This window comes from Lissotriton vulgaris, chromosome 2_1, assembly GCF_964263255.1.
Source record: "Lissotriton vulgaris chromosome 2_1, aLisVul1.2, whole genome shotgun sequence".
NCBI lineage: Eukaryota > Metazoa > Chordata > Amphibia > Caudata > Salamandridae > Lissotriton > Lissotriton vulgaris.
The window spans coordinates 2,106,838,880-2,106,853,600 of record NC_141687.1 but is presented as its reverse complement, the minus strand read 5'-3'; the positions used below and the strand labels follow the sequence as shown (position 1 = coordinate 2,106,853,600).

Sequence of the window (14,721 nt, the reverse complement as noted above, 5' to 3'; positions counted from 1 at the left end):
GGGCACTTGGTCCAAGCCCGCTACAGGTCAGCCTGTAGATACGAACGTGGCCAGACGCTACCGCCCGGCTCCGGGCGACCCTTGCTTCTTGTCCACCCACCCCATCCCGAGAGCCTGGTTATCCAGGCCTCTATTTCCCAGACCGCATTCCCGACGGCTCCGTCCGATCGGGAATCCAAGAGGTACGAGCAATTCGGTAAGAAGGTGTTCTCGTCCCTGAGTTTGGGACTGCGGTCAGTCAATACCGCATGCATCTTGGGCCGCTATACCCACACTCTGTGGGACACGGTCGCCGACGTGCTGCCACAATGTCCGGAGGAGGCCGGGACTAAACTCGCCCAAGCCCTTGTGGAGGGTCGAGATGCAGCACGCTATTCCATCCGGTGTGGGCTAGATACCACAGTCTCACTTGGCAGAGCGATGGCAACGATGGTGGTGGTTTGACGCCACGCATGGTTGAGGACCACCAACAAGGCAGACCATGCGCTTGAGCGTTTTAAGGACTCCAGGGCTACTGCCAAGTCCTTGAGCCTCTCGGCCCTATGCCAGCCAACGGATGCCTTTTGCTCCTTTCGTTGCCAAGGAAGGGGCGCTCCCACACGTGCTACCAGCCACGCACCGCAGACTAATGCACAGTGCGGTGGCGGCCGTGGAAACCGCCGTGGTGGCGGTCGGGGACAACAGCGAGGCCAGTCGACACCTTCCCCTGCAGCATCAGCCTCAAAACCCTCCTAGTCCGTGCTTTCAGGCCCAAGTGATGCCAGTGGGGGGCAGGGTTCGCCATCACCCCTTCACTGGCGTACTGTCACATCGGACATGTGGGTGCTGCAAATCGTCCCTTCAAGGCGACCCCTCCAGCCATGCCACTGCAATATCATCGCGTGTCGGGGATCACTTGCAACTTCTGCAAGAGGAAGTTACGGCCCTCTTGGCCAAGGGGGCCATCGAGCGCGTTCCTGGGCCGGAAGTAGGGTGTGGTTGTTACTCCCACTACTTTCTGGTACCCAAGAAAGGCAAAGGGGGCCTGCACCCTATCTTGGACCTACGGAACGTCAACGGCTTCCTCCGGAAGGAGAAGTTCAAAATGCTGATATTGGCTCAGGTCTTAGCTGCCCAGGACCCAGGAGACTGGATGGTAGCGTTGGACTTGCAGGACGCTTATTTCCTCCCCATCCTGCCGGCCCACCGGCGCTGCCTGCGGTTCACGGTAGGCCACAAGCACTTTCAGTTTACCGTGCTCCCCTTCGGCCTTACCAGCGCCACATGGGTGTTCACGAAAGTGATGGCGGTGGTCGCAGCTCATCTGCGCAGGTTAGGGGTTTCAGTCTTCCCCTACCTCGACGACTGGTTGTTGAAGGCAGTTTCGGGTTTATCCTCCCGAACAGCGGGTCTGGGATATTCAGGCTCTCATTCCAATCTTTCAGCCTTTATCCCGGGTCTCGGTCAGGTTGACGCTGTGGTTTCTGGGGCTGATGACCTCCTGCATCCTTCTGGTGCATCACGTCAGGTGGCAGATGCGGGCTCTGCAGTGGGACCTGAAGTTCCAGTTGGCTCAGCATCAGGGCAACCTGTCCGACCATGTCATGATCTCGGAGGGCACTGTGAGGCAGCTGCAGTGGTGGCTCACGGACCGCGATTGGGTCAGCGGCAGATCCCTCTCCCTTCCCCAACCGGAGCACGTAGTTGTGACGGACGCGTCCCTCCAGGGCTGGGGAGGCCACATGGGAGAGGCGGAGATGAGAGGCCTCTGGTCTCAGGCGGAGTCCCGGCTCCATATCAACCTTCTGGAGCAGTGGACGATTCGTCTAGCATCGAAGGCATTCCTCCCCTCTGTCTTGGGGAGTGTGGTGCAGGTGTTCACAGACAACACCACCGCCATGTGGTACTACAACAAACAGGGCGGGGTGGGGTTGTGGACCCTCTGTCCGGAGGCTCTGCGCCTTTGGCAGTGGCTGGAACATCAGGGTGTGACCCTGGTGGTTCAACACCTGGCAGGTTCTCTGAATGCCAGGGCGGACAAGCTCAGCCGAAGGTGCATGATGGATCACGAATGGTGTCTGAACTCTGACGTGGCGTTTCTGCAGTGGAGAGAGTCTTGGTTAGATCTATTCGCCACCGAAGAGAACGCGCAATGTCATCAGTTCTGCGTGTTAGAATTTTCCAAGGCGGCACTCGCTCGGGGACGCTTTTCGTCGCAAGTTTAGTTGCGGTCTGTTGTACGCCTTTCCGCCAATATCACTTCTGCCCAGAGTGCTGAAGAAAATCAAGCGCGACCGGGCCCAAGTCATCATTGTGGCTTCGGACTGGGCGTGAAGGTACTGGTATCCCGAGCTACTCAGTATGTCAGTTGATCCCCCGATTCGTCTGCCTCTTCAGGAGGACCTTCTGTCGCAGCAGCAGGGGACGGTCCTCCACACGAACCTGTCCAGTCTCCACCTCCATGCTTGGAGATTGAGCTGCGACAGTTGAGGCCATTTGACTTGCCTCCTGAAGTCTGTACTGTGATTCTGGCAGCCAGGCGTCCCTCCACAAAGTCGGTATATGCCTGCAGGTGAAACAGATTTGTGGCATGGTGCACAACAAAGGCTGTGGATCCTCTCAATGCCCCTCTTTCTGAGGTACTCCTCTTCCTTCTTTCTCTTGCCCAGCAGGGCTCTGCTCTGGGCACTATCATGGGCTACCTTTCTGCCCTTTCCGCCTTATTAAGGCTGCCTGATCAGCCTTCTTTGTTCAAATCCCCGATTGTTAACAGATTCTTGAAGGACATCACTCATATGTTCCCTCCTGTTCCTTCCGTGATACCCCAGTGGGACTTGAACCTGGTTCTAACTTACCTGATGTGCGCTCCCTTTGAGCTGCTTCATAACTGTCCTCTGTCTTCCTTCGCTCAAGACTGCTTTCCTGGTTGCCATCACCTCTGCCAGGAGAGTGAGTGAGCTCCAGGCTCTTTCCTCTAAACCTCCTTTCCTTGCTGTCCATCCGGACAAGGTTGTGTTGCGGTCAAAACCCTCTTTCCTGCCCAAGGTAGTCACAGCCTTCCACATCGGGCAGTCCATCACCTTGCCCACCTTCTTTCCGCCTCCGCATCCCTTGAAAGAGGAAGAGAGGCTTCACCGTCTGGACCCAAAACGTGCGCTGTCTTACTATCTGGATCGCACACGCCAGTTCCGGGTGGATGACCAACTCTTTGTTGGTTACGTGTGCGCTAAGAAAGGATGGGCGGTGCACAAGCGGACCATCTCTCGGAGGTAAGTTGGGATGCTGGGATTTGGTTAGGCTCCGTCGGTTGGGGCATCGGGTGCAGGGGTGCCTTTTAGAGTCGGGTCTTCTTACCAGCTCCTGGTCGCGGTTGAGGGCTCCTTCCGGTTTGAGGCTGCAGGCATTGGTTGGAGTCTTGAGGCAGGTCAGGGGTCACCGGATCTCAGATCAGGATCGCCGGGGAGACCTCCTCTTGGTGTAGGGCCACTCGAACTTGGGCTGTGGGCGCTGGGTTTTTAGTGGTGCAGACGTGCGGATCCTTGCGGTGCTGGGGTCTGTTGGTGAACAAATCTGGTGTTCACGGGAGACAGAGTCTTTGGGATGGAAGGCAGGCAGGTCCTCCGGGTTTCTTGAGGTATCTGGCTGCAGGACACACCAGGTTTTTCTGGATCAGGTTCGAGGTGTGGACAGGCCGGTAGGCCTGGGGCCAAGCCAGTGAGCGTACTCCTCTTAGCTTCGGCACTGCTGTTCGGTCTTCTTCTGGTTTCTTGTCTGAGGAAGCAAGGATCAGTGGTGCCCCTAAATACTAGATTTAGGGGCGTTACAGATAGGTAAAAGGTTCGGACCAATGGGTCCCTTCCCCGTGGTGGGTACACCCCCTATTATGTCACCCTCCAGTGGTAGGGGGGCATAAGCCTTTCCCTGGTTAACTGGGTCCCCCCATCTGCAAAATGACAGGGACATAGTTGTGCTTAATCTCGCCTCCTCCACCTGAGGGGTGGAGTTGGCTGAGGTGGGCACACCTCTCTTCCTCACTTGTTTTTCCCGGCGGTTCTTCCACCCAAAGTGGGGGTCAGAACCTGTGGGGACCAGTTGCTGAAAGCAGCAAGTGGCCTGGGGAAGCTCACAAAGGCCACAAGCCTTTGAAGCTTCCCCTTTGTGGACCCTGCCCATCCTTGGGAGGAGGCTTGCACCTTGTCCCAGGATGTGCATTGTTTCAGGCCCCCGAGAGCAGCAGGCTCTCGACGCAGGGGTCCAGAAACCTGTCTGGTGGTGGCAGCTGAAAGCAGCCTCCCAGCCGGGACACTAGTAGTAGGTCTTTTTTCAGGGAGCATCTCTAAGATACCCCCTGTGTGCATTTTTCATTAAATCCCACACTGGCAAACTTCATTGTGCTGTGAAGTTTGATACCAAACTTCTCAGTTTTCAGTGTAGCCATTATTGTGCTGTGTAGTTCGTAATAACAAGCTCCAAGCACCATATACTCTTAATGGCAGCACTGCACTTACAATGTCTAAGAATGGACTTCGACCCTGTAGGCGTACAGGGCTCATACACCGGTACCCTCACCACTGGTCATTCAGGTCAGATAGCCTGATGTGATAGAAATTTGTAAAAGTAGTTTAAGCCGGCTCCATCGCGTGGCGTCTCCTGTTGTGGCGTGTGCCATCGGGCTATCTGACCTGAATGACCCTGGTTGAGAAAAAAGAAGTGTCCTGAAGAAGTCCGTGCAGGACAAATATGTTTGTGGCATCTGTGACTGTTGATAAACCTGCTCTGCCTGTTTCTGCGATGTCTGTTAGGCCCAGATGTTTGCATCTCAGTTTTCTTCCGTGACGTTTCCAGTCACAAGACCTGTTGTGAATTCTCCCTTAGTCCACAAAACACCAGGAAAAAATCTCCACTGCACATTGTGTTTTGCTCAGTTGGTGAGTACTGTAAGTTAAGTGGAGTGTCAATGACAAGTGGTCTATGCATTTTGAATTGTAAGGTGAAACGAAAGTACAACATTTCTGACATCATTTGGCTTTTGGGCAAGAGGGTTGTGCATGTGATTCTACAGCACTACACGCTGAGTCTGCAAAACTGCTATAAACAGGTGGTTATAGTGCAAGTAACATTTTCCGTTTGATGGATACCGATAAGTGTAGATGCCTCAACTTTAGCATATCTCCAGGCACCAGACAAGAGCTGTAGAATTTTAGCATGAGTGCTCCCTCATGCTGGACTTGATGGAATGGAGCTGTCCATAAATTCCACCCGTGTGTGCTGTCAGGAGTGCCTTCCAACTTTGATCTGAAGCCCTACTCTAAACTTTGTCGTTCTATTATCACTCACAAAATATTCTACTAATTCATGTCTCCTCTGACAATTAGTCTTCAAGCCATGCCAATTTTGCTGGAAGCACTTTTTAGTCACAGACCTCCATGAGGTATGCCTTTTGTCGCCTGGGCTTCAGTCAAAATCCCAAGTGGGCTTCAGTCAAGTTGTATAGTGGTGGCTTATCGGGTTTGAAAGGGGAAGGTCGCTCTTCCATCCCACCCAGAGCTCACAGCTTCTCTTGGGTCACATGGGTGAAGTTGGAGTGGCCTTTGGGCCTTTGGGGTCCGCTGAAAGACTGCTCCTGCCCAGTCTGGTGGAGCTTTGAGATGTATGTTTTGTCCTCCGCCTTTCTGCCGTCCATGAAAGAGAAGCTGGTGCAAGCTCTCATGGACAGCACTGCTGCTATGCAGTACTGCAACGAGCAGGATGTAGTAGGGGTTATTTGACTTGTGCCAGGAAGCTGTGTCTCTCTGGAGTTGAGAAAAAGCTTACACCCTACCCATTATTTCCTCTCTGTTTCATCTTCTTCCCACACAACTCCACATTTTAAAGGAGCACTTACTGACCCTGACGGAGGAGGTAAACCTTTTACCTGCCCAGGGTAGCATCAAACAAGTACCAGACTGAGAAAGGTGAAGGATGCTGTTCACGCTTCTTCCCCCACCCGGAGCAACATTTTACGGATATTAATTGTTATGCTTCTTTGGTATGTGGAAAGTTGTGTGCCATGCTTACTCCACCATCCCTTGCACAGGGCAACAACACACAGGCAACTATCACTACACCTTCGATTGAATATTTAAAGCCTGGGGTGTTTAGCAGTTGCCCTACTACTAATATTTGCATGTGAGCAAAGAGGTCCTATGTGTCAGATGGATTTATGTATGTGTATGCTAAAAAGTGATATTCATACTGGCCAAGATTTCTACGAGCCAAACATTTCTCCAATTAGTGACAGAGTTAAACAGTGCAAAAAGATATATGAATGTAATACTCCGCTGCAGGTCATAAAATTTACTAAGCATGAAAACAGGAAACAAAATGAAAGAAAACACTTTTTAGTGACATTCCTTAAGAACAAAATGCAAGCAGACTAATCTGCTACCAGTCTTTCTTGATGCATGCTGCCCTGTATAACAATCACATTGTGCTGGGCACTTAAGGAAAAATAATAAAAAACGACACATTATTGCAGCCTTTATTTTCTTTGTCATGTTAGATGGTCGACCTGCAGGTGTTAGTCAAGTTTCTGTGCTTAGAATTATAAGGGCTATTACCCTCTTGGTGGGGTTTTATCAGTTCTTGGAGGATTAAACCGAATGCAGGAAAACCTATGCATAGAATATGTGAGTGGCAAAGCAACTCGGCTTCAAAACCATCTGAGTAACTTTTTTGTTGTTTAGTGCACCAGTGAAAGTCCTACATCTGATAACCTCAAATTGAAGTGTAATTTAAGGCATTTTTTTGGAATGGGGAGGGTGGTAAACCATTTTTTCCATTGCAACACTTAGCACTTTTTTTTCATTTTTGTGCTCAATTTGCTTACCTAGAAAGTCTAATGCTGTACCCTTCTTCAATTATTCAAAATAGTTAATGCAATGGTGGGATTTGCTTTTTGCACTTGTAGGAATTCCTTTGGAACACAGAAGTGCATTGAATGCGATTCTGTTGTGAAGGATTTTGCAAGCCACTTTCCAGCGTATGTTAATTGCAGTTTATGCAGATACAATACTAGCTGTGGTAAGGCATACGCAAATCATATGGTGAGGTAAGTCACATTCATAATCTATTATCTGTGTATAATTTGTGTTCTCTTTCTTTATAAGGCTGTTTCATTGTTTAAATAATGCATATTTGGTGTTTGTTTACGTTGGAAAGCGAGAACTCTGCTTATTGTCTATACAAATTGGGCTTTGTTCAAGTGTATGAGAAAGTATTAAGTTGTAAAAATAAAGCAAAAGTCATACATGATATGTTTGCCGAGTGGCTGCTATTCCGGTCCCCTGTAATATATCATTTTTTCCTATCTCATATTGTAAAATGACATTCTCATTGTTGGCAATGAAAATCTTCACTCACATTTGCTGTAATATACTATTCATGTCATATACAAGGGAAATACTATGGAGAAATGTGGTAAAGAAACATTTGAACTAGAATGTGGAAAAGGCAGAATCCTTTGACTTGTCTTGAAACGTGCAGCCTTTTTTATTTTGTGTGCTGCTCATAAAGATATAACAAAACTGTATGGCTACTAGCCAACCATTTAGACTCCCTAATTCATGATTTCAGGCTCACTACTGGGCTACAAGATTGCTCACGACCCAACAAAACACCATGCCACCAACACATATTGCAGTTATGGAAAGGGTGAATTGCCCTGCATTCACACCTGTATGCCCCACAGATTCCTCCCCCAATCCTCCAGGCGTAAGCCCACAACTACAGACACAAGTGGTTACGTCAGCCAAGAGGCCAAGTAATTGTTGACCACTTAGCTATGCAAATACTCCAACACCACTCGCATGCTCCTGCAAAGGGAGATCGAGGATAATACGATAGTCGAGGGTACTGGTGGACAGTGGTACATGGAGCCAGGTATAATACCTGGCTGGTGTTGCAATGAGGAAATCACAAATGCTAAGAGATTTACCTATTTTGACTGCCTTAAACAGCAATTTAAAAATCAAACTCTGAGATTATGCAGGTCACCAATCGTGCAGCCTTACTTTGTAATCAACTTAAAAACTATAAGATTTCCAATCGGCCCAATGCATTCCACCAACTCACACACACCTAGGAATGTACATTTACACCCCATATAGCTCAAGATCTGCCACAACTCCCTCAAGACTGTTTATTAGCCCAGCTGATATTTGTAGGGCCTAGATCAAATGACACAAATATAGGTCACTACCACTCTTGACCCAGCAACGTAGATCAGAACCACACATCCATTACAAGAATTCACCACTACTGACTGATCATCAAAACACAACTACTTGTGCTACTTTCCTTAAAGTCTGTCTATGTATTTGTGTGTATATGTAGGTATGTGTATATGAAGTGAAGTTGCTAGCTATATATTTATATCCAAACACCAAGTTCCCACACCGTCTAAACTCCGACGAAAAGAAAGGATACAGACTCCTCTTTCCGTGCCAAACTTATGTTTAATTAGTTTAACAGCTCCAGCATGTTTTGACGCGTTTGGGTCACTGTCGTCACCTTGATAACATAAGGAAGCGTCTATAGGGCAGAGTTTAAAACCATTACATTTCCTGTCACATGGTTACCACTCGCAGTGGATATGGACAACAGACTATGCACATACATTTTTGTTGCTGTTGGTTGTTTTTTAACTCCTTTCATAGTGTGTTGAGTGTGAATAAAACAGAGTTAATCTTGTTGTTTTAATTACATTAATACCTATAAATACATTAGGATTGATGCTTGTCACTTTAAGAGAAGTTCTATTGCAATTTCAGATCGTAATTTTTGTAAAATATTTCATTGATCTCCGACATGAGTTTAGTCTCATTAGGTCTCCCTAACAATGATAAATAGTATAGAAATCAATCACATATTGAATATATATGTATGGACCATGAAGTGCACCATGACTTATATAAATATGTGAATATAAATACATGATAAATATATACAACATTGTCAATATACAAGTGTCCCAGTGGATGGATGTCATCTGTATAAAAGGAAAACCAACTTTAAAGCTTCCAAAATGACAAATGCATACCCCTGATATGTGGTTTGCACAGTGAGCCTAGAGGACTTTAAGACCTTTCTGCTTAATACTTGTGTCGTCAACTCACCCCTAGGTATACATTACTGCTTAAATGCTTTTTTACTTGTCAAATATATGTCCATCTGATTCCTGCATAAAATTTTGTAACACAAGTAAAACCCATATATGAAGTGCTATATGTGCAATATCTCCCTAAAAGTGCTTAGTCATATATAAATACTCCAGTATAAGTGTACCCATGTAAAAAATGAAAAGATTTAAAAAAAAGAGACTTTTCTTATTTCAGGCAGCTCTGTCATTGATATCATACAAAACGAATAGTATTCTTAATGTGTTTTCAAGGTTAAATCCTGAATATTAATATGTGTATGATCAGTTTTTTAGTACTAATGTAATGTTAACACAAATGACACAAAGTACCATGTGGATGTCATAAATCTTGCACATAATGAGTCTGTTGATCAGAAATTAAGACTACGATGTTTACAAGGATCAGTGAAATAGTGAACATAAAGTTTTTTGAACATTAAAAGTTTTTCTGAGAGGAACTTAATTGTCTATAGCCTTTCCTTGGCATTGTGCATTAAAGCGACCCATTTTCTTGAAAGAATTATGACCACATAAATATAATATGCTCAATACAATAAATACAACTAAATAAAATAATTAAAACTATACAAGCCACTCTATAAAGGAATTGCCATTTCTGGAATAATAGGATATTAGTGTCATTCAAAACATGCCCTAAAATGATTAAAACATGTAAATAATTCATCCATAATAAAATTCCTAAAAAAAAATCTTTAAAAGTATTTGTTTACGACAGAATAAATACAATAAAATACCCCTAAAAGAGCGCTATGAAAGTGCACTATTGTAATCCGTGTGTAAAATAGGCAGAAACTATAGGAAGTTATACATCTCATCATTGTTATGTAATCCCTTTGGCATCTTTGAATCTAATGTAATTATTATACGTGACTCTAACCTTCCAAGTAGCTTCTCTCTATTACCTCCGCGACATAATGGTGGGATAGAACCTATTACGAAAAAAGTGAGGCATTCTAAGTTGTTTTGGTGCACACTCTTAAAGTGCCTGGCCACAAGGCACGTTTGATCTGAATTTACTATTGCCCTCAAGTGTTGTAGGATCCTGACATGCACCTGTAGTGTAGTGCTGCCTACATACTGTAGGCCACAGGTGCATGTCCGTACATATACCGCAAAATCTGTGCGGCAGCTGTAGTTGTCTTTGGGGGTAATAGAATCCGCACTTAAGGAGGGCTGTATTCTGCAGTATTTATGCCAAATGTACATGCTCTACATGTTCTGCATTTAAAGAAGCTGTGCTTTGATTTCAGCCAAGATATACTTGTGGTTATTTCGGGGCTGTTCTTAACTCGGGTCGTTCTCATAGATGGTACCCTCCAGAATGTCAAATTTGGGTTACTGGCAAGTTTCTCTGCCATAGTAGAATCTGTTAGGACAATTGGCCAGTTCTTGTTTATCACTTTTCTGATTTTGTTCTCTTGTCTACTATACGTGGTAAGTCTAATCACCGTTTCTTTTGTGAGTAGCGCGTGTGCTGTGTGTTTTAAAGTAAAAGTTGATTTACAAACTTTTTTAGATCTTTCACTGTTTTTTGCTGCCAAAATCTAAATTGCTCTGTTTTGCACATTTCATACCTTCTGTTCATCGTGCTCCCCGGTCCGTCACGGCTCATTAGTGCCGGTTGTACGGAGGGAGGCGAGTCTCCCCCCCCCCCCCCCAATTTCCTCACTTCCGATTGAACGTGGGTAGATACAGATGGGGGCCCGGGGGCGCCTCTGGCGCACTGAAGGCGCGCCAAGGCAAGCCCGTCTGCGCCCCTCCGAGCCCCGAACACGGCCAGCACCAGCCATGCTGTTGGTGGGGATGGGGAGGTGAAGAGGATTTGTTGGTCCAGAGCGAAGTGTAAATGGTAAAGGCACGGATGTGCAGTATTGGCTAACGAGTAAAATGCAACTCATGTATTGGGTTTATGACAAAAGTATTGTTGATAATGAAATACCATATTCCAATATGTCTACCATGTTGTTTGCAAATGCCGTTTTCGATTTCAAAAAAATGTAATGGAAATAAAAGAGGGCGTTTTCGCGCATACTGCATCACCTTCGATAAAGGCGGTTGCCGAAACGCGTCTGGTTTGTTCACCGTGAGTCCTTAAATAAATCGTTTGGACTTGCCCCCGAGAGTGCTTTTCTTTGTGCCTGTGGAATTGCATGGAGAATCGAGCAGCTATATATATATGTGGTCATGTGATCAAGGCCTCGCCAGGCCGAAACACGTCATGGCAGAGTGGTGTTGGGTTCAAAATAAATAACACGCACCAGATACTGGGTTTGCCTCGTCTTTTTTCCGAATTATTGGCTGCAGAGACGACAACGTACCAAATATATATATATATATATATATATATATATATATATCCTCCACCAGTACCAGTAAAGAGATCCTCAGCTGTCGTGGGCGGTCCGAGTCCGGTAACCGGCAGACCCAAATCTTCACTCCAAACAAACCCCCAGATAAGGAAGAGACTCGGACACCCAGGGCTTCTTATAAATGATTTATTTGGCAAGTAAAAAAACTACGCGTTTCGCCATTACGGCTTGGTCACGCTCGCCCCACATTTGAATTTTCCATCTTAAATACACCTTCTCCCAACACGAGTAAAAAAACAACCACAGTGCAATACATTGTAAGAACTGGCGGACATCTAAGCATGGACTCATGGCAATGGTAATTCATCCTTATATTATTAGTGGCATATCAAGGGTACACATATAGTTTCCATAAGATTATTAGTATCTGTATTAGAAATGTAATGCCAAAATCCAGCAAAAACAGTAGATAATGCTGATATGCCACAATCATCACATTTAATCCACCATGAGTATCCAACTCTATTTCAAGGAGTATGATGCTGTAAACATTTTGTATCTCCATAATAGTCTTAATAACATATATTTTACGGACCTAAAACCTAGTTTGTTCAACTTCCGAGTCACGTGTTCAACTCTTGTTAGCTGGCTGCACAGCTGTTCGGTCCTTCTTTTCTTGCTGGTTCTGGATCTGAGGAAGCACGGTTCAGGGTACCCCCTAAATACTAGATTTAGGGGCGTTACAGGCAGGTAAAGGGCAGGGACCAATGGATCCCTTACCTGGGATGGATACACTCCCTATCGTTCCACCATCCAGTGGGAGGGGGGTGCAGGAGCTTATCCCTGGTTGGGTCCCCCCATCCTCAAGATGGTGGGGACTCAGAGTTGTGCTTCACTTTGTCTCCCCCACCTGAGGGGTGAAGTTGGCAGAGCTGGGCACACCCGTTTGCCTCACTTGTTTTTCCTGCCGGCTCTCCCGCCCAAAGTGGGTGTAGAACCAGTGGGGACCAGTTGCTAAAAGCAGCAAATGGTCTGGGGAGGCTCACAAAGGTGGCATGCCTTTGAAGCTTCCCCTTCGCGAACCCTGCCTATCCTGGGGGAGAAGGCTTAGCACCTCGTCCCAGGATGTGCATTGTTTCGGGCCCCAGAGAGCAGCAGGCTCTCGAACCAGGGTTCCAGAAAAATGTCTGGTGGTGGCAGCCAAAGCAGCCACTCATTCGGGACACTAGAAGTTGGTCGAGTTTCAGGGGGCATCTCTAAGATACCCTCTGTCGTGCATTTTACAATAAATCCCATACTGGCATCATTGTGGGTTTAATGTGCTGTGACGCTTGATACCAAACTTCCCAGCCTTCAGTGACGCCATTAGGGTGTTGTGGAGTTCGTAATGACTACTCCCAGCACCATACACTCTTAATGGCAGCACTGCATTTACAATGCATAAGAATGGACTGGGGAACTGTAGGTGTAAAGGGCTCATGCACCTGTACCCTCACCACTGCTACAGTGCACCCAGCTAGGGCCAGGGGAGTAAACATAACATGGCACACAGCCCTGTATGCCATGCCTGCAGTACCAATACTGCATGCAGTATTGGTAAGTCACCCCTATAGCAGGCCTTAAAGCCCTAAGGCATAGTGCACTATACTACATGTGTGGACTTATCTGCATGAGAAGGTATGTCCCTGTGCTGGCCAATTCATTTAGTGCCAGTACAAGTCACCAGGGAAACAATTTTAAGTACATGCGCTGAGCACTGGTATAAAACGTGTCCCTAGTTACATGATGGCTTTATTGAAACCAAAGATGTTTGCTATAAAAAATCTTGTATTAACAAGCGCACACTGATTCCAATTATGGATTTATTAACACATTCACCAAGAGGGCTCATTAGAGGTGCCCCCTGAAAACCTACCAACTACTAGTGTGCTGCTGACTAGTTCTGATCAGTCTATCACCACAGACTCATTTATGACCAGGTCACTCTCTCCGGAGGTCAGGAACAAAGACTGCTCTGGCAGAAGGTATTTTTAGAAACAAAATTAAAATATATTTTTATTTTTTTGGGATAAAAAACTTAAATGTACAATCATCTTAACAATAACATTGGTCGCATGAGGTACATTCATCAAGGACAGCATTACATCTACTTCGATAAGTCCACATAAAATAAGTAAACAATGGAGAAACACAGTGGTTTCCACTTACATATCCCAACCTAAATACCGTAACAATGTGTCCAGTTCAGATCTAATGGCCACTTCGTTGTGGTGTGGTATCAGTATAAACATCTACAGATGATATGAGCTCATGGGAATCATCCACCAGGTCCCATCCATAGTAGCGCATCCAGGGACCCGATACCTTTCAAAATATTTTGTGCAACCCCTGCTTTTATATGAGATCTATCCCTTTCTTCCACTCATGAACCGTAGGGACCTCAGCTGCACCCCATTGTCTAGCCACATCACGCTTGGCCACTACCAGACCCAAGGAACTGAAGAGACGCTGAGCCCTAGTAATATCAGTATCACTTGGAATACTAAAGAAAACAAACCTGGGGTAGGCTGACAGGGACACTTCCTTGATCTCACCTAGCTCAGCAATGATTGTGCTCCAATAACCCAGGATAGTGTGTCAAACTCGTAACATATAAGAGCAATCCCCTTTGACGTCTCTGCATTTAAGGCTGTATGTAGTCTCTGCCTTTCCCATCTTGTGTAATATCTCTTTGTCATAGCATATTCTGTGCTAGATTTTGTATTGAATGAGGAGCAGCCTAGCATTGATAGCTACCTCTCTATGGTTCATTAGGGCTGTCTCCCTTCCAAGACTACCAAATCCCAATCCCATTTCTACCGTAGTCTCCCAAGATTATCTGGCATGTTATTTATTGTTTTATATGAGAGATAAACTGCTTTGCTTGTAAGTTCCTCCTGTAATAAACTCCCCTCTAGTGGTGCATATTCAGTTAACTCCACACATATTATGCCCTCAGCAGCTATGCATGACGCAATTGTGTGTACTAGATTAATCTGAAATTGTTACCCATTTTCAGTACAAAAAGTCAACCAGGACTTTAGTTCACCTTAATCAGTAACGTCCCCTATCGTTGAAATTCCCACCAAATTCCAGGCACCACAAACTTGTAGCTTACTCACTTCTTTGAACTATCTCCCTTTCCATAATGGCTTGCCTTGGTAACTCTGTGTCCACCCCCTGGATCTTGTCTCC

The 14,721-nt window shown here is 46.1% G+C and overlaps 1 protein-coding gene across 5 annotated transcripts in view; it reads left to right on the top strand.

Annotated features, from left to right (window-relative positions):
• Nucleotides 1–14,721, top strand: part of ZNF280D (zinc finger protein 280D) — a 761,599-nt gene that overhangs the window by 279,957 nt on the left and 466,921 nt on the right. For all 5 annotated transcript variants that reach the window (XM_086958356.1, XM_086958358.1, XM_086958354.1 and 2 more), the window contains exon 14: nt 6,929–7,069. In XM_086958356.1, coding sequence (XP_086814482.1) covers nt 6,929–7,069 — 141 coding nt within the window. The remainder of the gene's footprint in view (nt 1–6,928; nt 7,070–14,721) is intronic.